At 47.6% G+C, this 11,194-nt stretch overlaps 2 protein-coding genes across 2 annotated transcripts; one reads left to right on the top strand and one right to left on the bottom strand.

The window, feature by feature from the left end:
• Window positions 1-2,955: 2,955 nt before the first annotated feature.
• Window positions 2,956-3,837, bottom strand: EPUS_02819 (uncharacterized protein; the record flags this gene model as incomplete). Its single annotated transcript, XM_007803579.1, has 1 exon — window positions 2,956-3,837. One exon carries the CDS (start codon window positions 3,835-3,837, stop codon window positions 2,956-2,958), a length of 882 nt encoding a protein of 293 aa, XP_007801770.1.
• A 3,163-nt stretch (window positions 3,838-7,000) lies between these two features.
• EPUS_02818 (uncharacterized protein) lies at window positions 7,001-10,229 on the top strand (the record flags this gene model as incomplete). Its single annotated transcript, XM_007803578.1, has 7 exons — window positions 7,001-7,119; window positions 7,266-7,492; window positions 7,549-7,911; window positions 7,966-8,390; window positions 8,439-8,536; window positions 8,640-8,688; window positions 8,862-10,229. 7 exons carry the CDS (start codon window positions 7,001-7,003, stop codon window positions 10,227-10,229), a joined length of 2,649 nt encoding a protein of 882 aa, XP_007801769.1.
• Window positions 10,230-11,194: the final 965 nt, after the last annotated feature.

Raw genomic sequence — 11,194 nt, 5'->3', positions numbered from 1 at the left:
CTTCCTTGTCTTCACAATTTTGAATGTTGTACCCAAATATTTTCTTCTTTGGGTTCTCTACTCGTTTCTCCATCCTAATCGCGTTGAACGTCTCGTCAACCCGATTCTCTTTCTCTACCCTCTTCCAGAGCGGCAAATCTTCCTCCTCTGGCGACGCCTGCACTACCGAGATCTTCAGGTCGTCTTTCACCTTCTCGGACAGCATGTCTGATTGCAGAAGGGTCTGATGCAGATTAGGATCCTCCTTCGCTCTTAGGATCTCAGTTTCCCTTTGAGTTAATGCGTCAGCTTTTCCGTTGGCAGCTCCTGGGCGATATCCGATCTTGAAGTTGTATTGAGATAACAACTCCGCCTAGCGTGCTTGCTGACGTGTTAGCTTCTTTGTTGACATAAAATACTCCAGAGCCTTATGATCTGTGAGTACTCGAACAGGATCCTCTCCTAATAAGCGCAGCTCTAGCGACCATTCTTTAAAGCAGCGAATAATAGCCAGCAGTTCCTTGTCATAAATAGCGTAATTACGCTCTGCTAGTGCCATGCTTGCTGAGAAGAACGCTACTAGATAGAGTTCTTCATCTTTGTCTCTTTGCGAGAGTACACCACTAATAGTATGATCACTGGCATCGCATTCCACAACCGTCTCCTTCTCAGGATTGAAATGAGCTAGGACTGGCTCCTTCGAAATCAGATCCTTCAGCGCCTGGAATGCTTCTGTACAACGGTCATCCCAAATACGCCCTGCATCCTTCTTCAATAAGTCATTCAGCGGCCTTGCTACCTTGCTAAATCCTAAGCAGAATCGTCGATAGAAGTTGACAAACCCTAGGAATCTCCGCACCGCGCGGATATCTCCTGGCTTGGGTTTCTCCCACTCCCGAACGACTCGTACGCGCTCTGGATCCATCCGAATGCCCTCTGGAGTCACGATCAAACCGAGATACTTCACTGACTGTGTATAGAACTCGCATTTCTTGATGTCAGCCTGAATATTACTTTTGCGGAGAATCTGTAAGACTTCCCGTACGTGTTGCTCGTGTTCTTCTCTCGATTGGCTGAAGATCAAGATGTCGTCTAGGTACAGCACAACGAATTTTCCAAGCACCTTCATGAATTTCTCGTTCATGAAGCGTTGGAACGTCGCCGGCGCAGAGGTCAATCCGAATGGTAATACCCTATATCGGTAGTTGCTATACGCAGTGCTGAACGTGGTGAGTTCGCAGTCCTTCTTGGTCGCTAAACGAATCCGGTGATATGTCTGTCGAATATCCAGCTTGGAGAAGACTATAGCTTTTCCAAGAAGACTCATAGTCTCGTCGATCCGAGGGATGGCGTAGCTATTCTTCTTTGTAATAGCGTTCAGATCCCTAAAATCGACACAGAAACGGAGTCCCCCTTAAGGTTTCCGTACCAGAAGAATTGGCGATGCGAACGAGGCGGTGCTTGGTTCAATGAACCCCTTCTCGAGATGCTCCTCGATGTATTTCTTGACCACCTTGAGCTCCTCTGGGCTCATCCTACGCAGGGGCTGCGTCCGTGGCAGCTCGGCACCTGCTTCCAGTTCGATCTTATGGTCGTACTCCTCCCTGTGCTCCGGAAGAGTATCAGAAGCCTCCTTCGAGAAGACATCTGCGAATTCTCGAAATTCCACTGGAAGAACCTCCTTCGGGTCTGGTTCTGGCTGGATCTGTTTTTCAACATGTTCATTTATGTCCTCTATTGTGATAGCGAACATTTCTGCACCAGGGGTGGTTGACAATCGCGCGAATGCTGTGATGCTCACAGGCTCAGTGCTGTGCTGGGCTGCCCTGGCCTCTTTGACCTTTCTTCTGTGGGTGATAGCTGTGGTTGTCCTGCTACCCAGAGTCTTCTCTACCTTGACAGGGCGTAGAGGTCGCGAAACGGCCGGGGCTGTCTCAGGACGCTTGAGAATCTTCGTCACCTGTAGTGGCAATGTCCTGATCAGGTTAGTCTGGAATTTGGCTGTACATGTATAGCCAAATTCGTCACGTGACTTCTTCATCGGTTCTTTCTCTGCTGCTTGCTCCTTAGCCTTGGGCTTGTTACTCTGACTCTTGCAGTTCTGCTGGAATATAAGTTGCTCTTCACAATCGCAATCCCTTGCAAACTTTACTGATAAATCCCTGGGATCTGGAATGCAGCCGTGTAGCCTCATCCACTTCTTCCCCAAGATCATAGGGTACGCAGCCTTCGTCACATAGAAGATCTGCGATCCCTGCTAGTGTTCGCCAACGCGTATAGGCAAATGGAGGGCCTGAGAGATGGATTGATGGATCTCACTAGCAAAATCAGAGATAGGAATAGGTTTGGCCAGGTCTACTATATCAATTTGCAACCTTTTACAAAGTTGTTCTGCTAATTGATAATCTATGACTGCGCTTAACCGACATCCTGTATCTAATAGTGCTAATACCGTCAATCTTTCTTTTCCCCTCCTAACGCTGACGTCAACCAGAAATGGAGCCTCGAAATCACCCTCCGCTACTGCGACGGGGATCCCTATGGCTTCTCCATTGGTTGCGTTGCTGGGCCCGCTCACGACGTCTTAGTGGCGGGCAGCTCTTTTCCTGATTGCTCTTGTGCCTGAGGGCAATCCTTTACGTAGTGTCCCATTTTCTCGCAACGGTAGCACCTTACTGTGGACACATTTCTCGGAAGTCGTGGCTTAGCCACTAGCCTCTCCTCCTTCGCTGTTGATTCGCTAGCAGATTGACGGGTGCTAGGAACCAAAGGTTTCGCTGGCGTGCTGGCGCTGGCTGCTGGTTTATTTGAGGCAATACGTTGACTGTTCATGTCGGCGTATGTCAGGTCTGTAATCATCTCCTGAATTGATGCATATCTGCGGAGAATGATCACTTGCTTTAGATCATCTCGAATCTTGTCTCGAAGGTCCACGATCTGATCCTCTTCTCGGACCTCTGCTTCGTGAGAAAGCCGTCAGAAATCCCCTAAGAATGCAGCGAGGTCCTGCTGCCTTTGCTGTAAGTAGTGATACTCCTTATGAGTAGTCTCTTGTCGAAACAGAGAATCGAATCGAGTTGAAAGGTCCGCAAATATATCTGAAATCTGGGCCCTCTCGAAGTCCTCGAAATATGACCTAAGCAATTCCCGAGCGTCGCCGCCTGTGCGTGATTGTACATAGGCGACCTTGGATAGCTCTGTCGGAAAGAGCGCCGCGTTAACCATGAACTTCATCTTCATGGCTGACAACCAAGAGCGAAACTTCTGAGGAGATCCATCCTCAAAGACCTCTGGATGAGGCAGCTTCTCTGTCTTCGTACCAAGCACTGTCGAGGGGCTCGGAGTCGCTTCCAACGAGGCCTGCCTTTGAGGCAGCGACTCTTGTTCCGTTGAAGTCCCCGATGGAGATTCCACTCGAACTTGCGGCTTTGGTATCGCCGTAACCTTGTCGCGGAGGTTCTGAATGATCTCCTCCTTGTCACGGAGTCGATCCTTCAGAGCCTCAATCTCGATGCTAGTGCCTCCGTCAAGGTCTTGGTATCTTTCTTCCCAAGTTTCCTTCTCCTGGAGGACTTCTCGATGCTCGGCCTCCTTCTCCAGACGGAGGGCTTTCTCTTCCTCGTAGACAGCTGCCAATGTTAGTACAAACGCCGCTGCGTGTGTCTGATTCTCGTTGACCAGTGCCATGAAGGCTGGAAGAGCCGATGGATCATCCGTCGCTCTCTCCGCGTGTTCGATCAATGCGCGCAGGGCGTCTTGATCCGTAGGAGGGGCTTCGTCTAGGCTCCGTCTCCGGTTGCTCAAGGAAGGATAGCGAACTTCGCCACTCTCCCTTCTCTCTGTTTGATCACGAACCATCTTGACTCAATAGTTCTCAAACCTTCGTACGGTACAGGGTATTTGTATCGAACGGACCTTGCGTTACTCCCGGAGCAACGACTTTCTCACACAGTCAAATAACCCCAGATGGGTTCTCCAATGGCTAACTAGAACAAGTCAATAGTCCATAGATTGCTAAAACGTAAGCTGAGGAGTCTATCTACATTGCGGCCAGCGCTCTACTCTATATACTCCTCCATCGAACACAAGGGGTGCTACTAGTTAACCTGCGCAGAGGATCCGACGGAGTATCTGCAGGGCCAGAAGCGGTAGCTTCCCTCTGGAGGAGATTGTACTTCCCTAAAGGGGTCGTATCAATCTCCTGTTCCATGGTACTCGTACGGGGAGCCACGTGCCGTACGGATGCCTCTATCGGCGGCATAGTAGCTTGACGGCAAGAGTTCCGCGTGCCGTTGTGGATACGCCATCGGCGCTGCCATCCGAGTGCGTGGCTGGTCCCGTGTATTTCCTGCGCCATAGCAGAGGAGATACTCCATCCATCACACTGTAGTCTTAGCGCTCTAAAGCACTGATTATTTCTCAACCAATCTCAAGTAGACAGAAAGAGATATACTTTATCTCATTAGAATGCTGATCCTTATGGACCGCATTTTTAAGCTTACCCCACTTTCCAGCGAATTACTTAAGCCTGGTGGTGCTTTAACATTAGAGAGATGATAATGGGTGACGTGTTGCCTTAGCCAAGAGAGGCTAGACCCAAAACCGCACATCACTAGCGACTAGACTGGATTCCCAATAATAATCGCTTGACCATTCACTTCAATCGACAACCAGGTGTTCACCATCATTGCACTGCACTGCGCCGCCGCTCGAAGCCGGCGTTGCATTCAAGCACGTGCCGAATCAGCAATTGATGAGCAACGATGTACCACTGACTCCGAACGGGCCGCACTACCTCATAATGCAGCATGACAGCAACCTCGCGCTCTACCAAACCGGCAGCTCTGACAGCAAGACGCAGCAAACTCTCTAAGAATACGGATCCCGGCCTAGCAAGGAGTGGGTACATCTCCGTTACAGAGCACCGCCACACCCGTGGTGCTTGACGCAGATAAACCTGGAAGAGCAGTTCGGGCATGAAGGATATCAAAAATGTTGCACTTGAACTACAGTGCAATGACAATATTAGTTATCAAAGTGGGTGGAGCGGTGACTTGGAGCACGATCACGGCTGTGAAATCGACGATGTAATCCATGGACACACAGAGTACTCGCTATATAGTATTGCAGCGGGCAGAGCTCATGTGACACGTCACATGTCACCTTTAAAGAATTTTGGAATTCCCGCTTGCTGTCCAGAATGAAGAGCTCAACACATGCGCTGCAAACTCAAGCCCAAGTGATCTCCAAATCTTCTTTGAGCGCTTCAATGAATATCCACAGTTCATGAATGGAAAGCTGTTTGAAGATACTTCACTCCATTCCCGTTGTACTCACTTAATCTATAGGAAAGGTAGACTTGAGACAAGATCAAATCTAGGTATTTCCTCAATGCCCTTTTACTATTTCTTTCAAGCAATGGATACAAGTTACTCGATGTTCCCTCCTCTCTTCCACTTTTCTAAAGTCTCTCTCTTTCGGTGAGTCTCCTTGCCTTCATTCGACACATCTTTTTATGGAGGTCTCTTTACAACTCTCTTCGCTTGAAATATATGGCACGCAGTATCCTCTTCCTCCCTGACTTTGTCGTTTGGATTCGGATAGTGTAAGTGTCGAAGCCTGTCGTGTAAGGTAACAACGTACGAGAAGGAAGCCGATAGATTGGAAGAATGCTGGATTCATAAGCTGTACAAAAATGATCAGAGTTTCCTGTTGACGAATGTGACGCGCTGAGCCCTACCTATTGCTTGAAATTGCTTGAAGTTTTGATAGCTGATGAAGACCCCGATCACCGTGGCTGCGATGCCTGGAATGCTGAGAATGAGTGTGGCAAGGGCAAGGGTCTCGCTCGGAGCAAGAGCTGTGGTGTTTTCAGTCGTCTTGGAATGAATATAGGTCCGACCACTTCTTACCCATGATACCGTGAAGAGCTGGAGAACTGCTATCGGCCTATGAGGAGAATATACTGAGCTGGGAGGCAATGGAGAAGTCTGCTTCATATTACTTTGCCTCGTTAGATCAGATTCACAACGACCCTTCGCTGATACCCAATGGACAATGAAAGCTAATCAAAAAAGTACTATGTAATGTTAAAGCTATGTTGGTCATGTTTGATGGTCCCGCAGCGGCTCAGTGAATTAGTACAACCACAAGGATATCAGTCATTCTGAGCAGTGTCATCCAATAAACCTTATTGTATCAATTTAGGTATCCTAAAAGGATAGGACTTTCTTGCGCACAGTGAGACAGTGAACAACTTAGTTAAATAAAGCATTGCCGCTTTAGCATAACATTCCGAGTCAAATATTCCTAGAGCAGCGAACGCCACAGTCCTCCTCTGTCGCTCATAGGCCAACATCAAGATTGTACTTTTTGTTCTCCTCTGTCGCTCATAGGTCAACATCAAGATTGTACTTTTTGCTGACTACCCCGAGCTGCACTGCCTTGCATTTAGGTTTGTTATGACGTGATGATTGGAGACCCTCAAGCCCGCTCACTGGCCAACATCAAGATAGTACTTTTCGTCGACCACCTAGCTTTACAGCCTTGCATAGGCGTGTTAGGTGTTACATGAACCATGATGATTGGATGCCTTCTAAGCAGATGGCACATAGTGCTAGGATTGAAAGATGAAGGAGGTGACTACATAAGCTGATCTATAAAGCATTGTTTGAGACTTCCTTGTTCTCTACGATCCAAGTCAATCTCAACATCGATCAACTTGACGAACTCCTCGCATTCACATAGAGAGTTCCAACGATCCTGCGTCCTATAACATTGGAGTTATACCTCTAAAATTTCCTTTACAATGTCATTCGAGCCTCTAACATCACACGCCAGCGACAGTACGGACTCGCTTGGCTTGACGTCTTGTCGCAATGAAACGTCGTTCAGCCACTCTAGCGTCCGTTTTCAGGCACAGAATAACCTATTGATGACTACCCTGTCACAGCCTCAGCCTCAGCTTCAGCTTCAGAATGCTCCATCATCCACACGAATGCGGGCTCCAAAGGCTCCCACTATGTCAGCAAAAAAATGGAAGCCATCTGAGAGTCGGATTAAGCAGCTTTATGTCGTCGAAGAAAAGTCCATCAAACAACTACGTGAGATTATCAACAAAGAGTTTGGGCTTATAGCAACGTAAGTGTCCCTTTACATATTCAGATTTATAAATAGACAATAAGACAAGTTGACTAGTTATAATACCCCGTCAATGAAAATAGTCAATTCTCATCAGGCGGCTCTGAATAATATTGCCCTTACTTTCAAGCTAATTTTCCATCTAGAGAGCGCCAATACAAAGCCAAGATTCAACAAATGAAGCTTGAGCGAAACGTAAAAACGAAGGAACGTAGGACAATTCTTCAACATATCCAGCATCGAAAATACAGCGTTGGAAAGGAGAGCAGGCATGTCAGAATTCGAGGCCATAAAATTACTGCAGAAAAGCTGGCTCGATGGATGAAAGAAAGTATTATAAATCATCCAGTGCTACTTACAAGTCCTTTGTCACGTAAGTTAATACATTATACTCCTTTTTTGTCTTATCCGTCATACTAATTGATATAGCAATAACGAGCGAAATAAGTATAGTTACAAATTCTAGTCCCGGATCTCCGACAATGATCCCTAGCGCATTCTCAGAGTACCAGGCACCAGCCATTGAGCCAACAATCCAGAGCGACATGAAAACTGCTGTTATACGAAGACTTTTCGCTCATGTTCACAAACTTGCCTTAGAGGCTCAGGAAGCAAGAAGTATTTTCAAGGATTTCCAGTTGATTCTTGACTGCAAACCAATGAAAATCCATTTCAGGAAGTGGGCTTCTGGATGGAGTTATCAGGAAAACGCTATCCGAAAGAAAATAGTTGCACGAGTGCAAGATTTGATGAACCTTCCTCGGAGGATTATAGTTGATACGGAAGTTAACAGTAGGTTCCAGCATCGTTGCCCCTTTAATCCTGTGTACTAAGAGGAACCTCCAGATCCACATGAGACTACACTTGGCCTATCAAGTCGAAGTCTGGGGGTTATTCCGTCACGAGGCCGTCACAGATGTATATCCTGGATGACACCATACGGAAGCGTACAACTTTCATTGTGGGCCACTTCAGATCGGTCTCCTCCTAACGTTGGTGACGAAGAAACTATTAACTTTGCAGACGAAGCCTTCACCGTAAGAATGGCGATGGTCCCAAGTCGCAAAGTAGCAGCTTCGTCCCTAATCATGTTTGACTTCACTCCACACCTTAATCTGCCAGCGAAGATAACGTACCGAGCAATGATTCCAAATCACTCAGAGGTCTTTCGTATTGTCAAACGTGGCCAAGTCAAAGAGCTGATTCAAGCACTTGAAGAAGGTACTGCACGACTGACTGATCGCGATGAGGACGGACGGTCATTGCTCAACGTGAGTTGTTATAAAGCGTCCTTGAAACGAATAATAACCTCTACAAAGTATGCAGTCCATTCTTCGGAGATAGATATGTGCAAATATCTGCTTGACAAAGGGGCCGACCCTAATGCAATTGAAATAGACGAGTACGGTTGGAGTGGGTAAGTTTAGTCAGTTAGTCTGTCCAATTTTCTCCCTATCTTAATGATGCTGTTATGTTCCTTTAGTACTTCGTGTGCTGATAGGACATGCTAACAAGTATAGTCCATTACACTCTATGTGCCGCATGCTTGACTCTGATATGAATGAGGTAGTATGCAATATGAATGCTCACTGCCGCAAAGCACTTTTGGAAGCTGGCGCGGATCTTTCGCTCAGTTCTGAAGGCGGCGGGTCGCAGAACTGCTTCGCGGAAGCAGTTCGGCTTTACTCTAGTGTAGATTCAAGCACTCCAAGTGAGCTTCGCACTGCGCTAATTATTATTAGGCTACATTGGAGCACATACTAAATATCGAAGGACTATTCATCGGTCCAAAGAATACTTGTAAACCCACCTATTGGGTGGATTCGGAAGAGGAACCCCTATTCCAGCTTGCCCGCCTCTGTGGGTATTACTTTGTTGCGGCATTCCATATTGTTGATAAAGCAATTCTTCTGCTGAAAAGGAAAACCAACATCTTAGGTCGCCTTTCCAATGGAGACAACGTTCTCCACACACTTCTCAAATGCCAACGCTATCATGAAATCGAACCACGCAAACCCAGAGGAGCTGTATTATTCTATGAAGACCGCGTAATGAGGCTACGTGAAAACTCATTTTATCTCAGTGTTACAGAGCCACTGCAACTACTCTTGGCTTTCATAACCGCCGGTGCGGACATATACACAATCAATAACAGAGGTCAAACACCAACTATGGTCGCCCGCAAATATGGCCGGGAGCATGAGTGGGCCGAGGCTCTTGCATTGTGCGGAATTGATCCTGAGGAGGTTTTCGCACAGTCTGATCTAGCTGTCTACAACGATACTCACATCCAGACGTCTAGACTGTCCTTTGACCAGTTCTGTCAGAACCGGCAAGAGCACCTCAGATTCAAGGAAAAATACTTTGGAGAATATTGTCAGTCGTGTGGGGAGAAGTTCCGACCTGAGATAGTATCCTTGGATGAACGCTGTCCAGAGTGTGGAAAAAGGTTCCAACCTAAGGAAGTACCCCTTGAAGGACATTATCGATGGTGGCTAGAGAACTACCTGCATGAAAAGGCACGTTGGACAAAGTATTATCAGGAGTGGCTAGGGAGCTGTCTATCTGACGAAGAGATTACCGATGAGGATGCAGCGATTACCGATGAGGACGCAGAGATTACTGATGAGGACGCAGAGATTACTGATGAGGACGAAGAGATTGCTGATCAAGACGAAGTGATTACTGATCAAGAAGTGATTGCTGATCAAGACGAGGTGATTGATGAGGGCGAAGCGACTAATATAGATGGACAGAGCCGCATAATACGTGCCGCCTACAAAAGCCACGAAAGTATGGAAATCAGCCAGGAACCTGCGGATCTCGATGCGGAGGATATGTTGTGGAGTGAGTGGAGCCGAGAGCAACCCGAAGCAGGAGAATTCGACGACAGAGGTGTCTGCGTCGATCTCCAAGAAACAACCGTTCACGAAAGAGAGTTGAGAGACGGATTCACGAAGGATGCGAACGATCAAGTAATGGGAGGTGGAATCGACAGAGGGAATGCTTTGGATGAGAGCAATCGCAACACCGGCAACCCGATTGCTGACGGTATGAACACATTGGACATGAATATGTTTGATGACTTCTTTGATTTCAGCAGTTTGTAGTACCCAGCGACATAAACATGACTGCCTTGGTTGTGCACTGTTTCGTTTTCAGCGGTCCGCGGCTGGCTTTTTATGTTCCACATTGAACGAGTATGCTTATGTTTTCCTCTCAGCTGGAACAGGCTTCATCTTCCTGATAGCACAGTGATCATTGTTTCTTGCTCTTTTCTCGGCTGAGCATACGCTCGTCGTCCAACCTTCATCCAGTCCTGGAGACCCGAAGCAGTGTGTTTTCCGCTATACCATTGCTAGCCGCCACCTGTCCTAGCTGCATGCCGCTACCCATTCATCGTTGTTACGCCTTCGACCGTGCCCAGCCAGCATGCTACCTGTGGTGAGACATGTATTCGGCATCGCACCGCCCTTCTAGATCCTCAACACAGTGCCTCGAGCCGCACAAGCTTTCCACCCCGCTCAAGCCCGACTTCTTCACACGCCGCATGCTTGACTGGACTCTATACCACGAGTACATGATGATTGTACCAGGATGGCTCGCGACCAGAAACACCCAGACAGCAACCCAAGTGAAGATCTAGTAGGATTGGCTTAATCGTCATCCCTTCAACCTACCCCTCGTCCCTTTGACTTACTTCCTGTTCTGCATATGAAATCGGCTTCCCAACTTTTCGAGAACGAACCACTCATCCTCGCTCTGATCAGCCTTCAGAGTCTCAGCAAAACGGTCACTGGCACAGCCTGACCTCGTCCCTCGGCCGCGCAACCACCTCACAGACTACAACATGCCGCCCAAGAAGGTAAGTGTCTTGAAATGGCATTCAGCTTACGAATGCCAACAGCATCGTTTCTACTTTTTCCGCACCCTACGAACTTCGACACAAAATGCTTGCTTGCTTTCCTACTGCTCTGCTCTGCATGCTTATCTATGTACCCGGCTCAAAACTCTGATCACAGAACAGCTTTTTGGCTTCTGCCTACCTACTTCCTGATGAATGCGTCCTCTTTCC

Source organism: Endocarpon pusillum, assembly GCF_000464535.1.
Source record: "Endocarpon pusillum Z07020 unplaced genomic scaffold scaffold2538, whole genome shotgun sequence".
NCBI classification, from domain to species: Eukaryota; Fungi; Ascomycota; class Eurotiomycetes; order Verrucariales; family Verrucariaceae; genus Endocarpon; species Endocarpon pusillum.
This window is presented reverse-complemented; position numbering and strand designations above follow the sequence as displayed.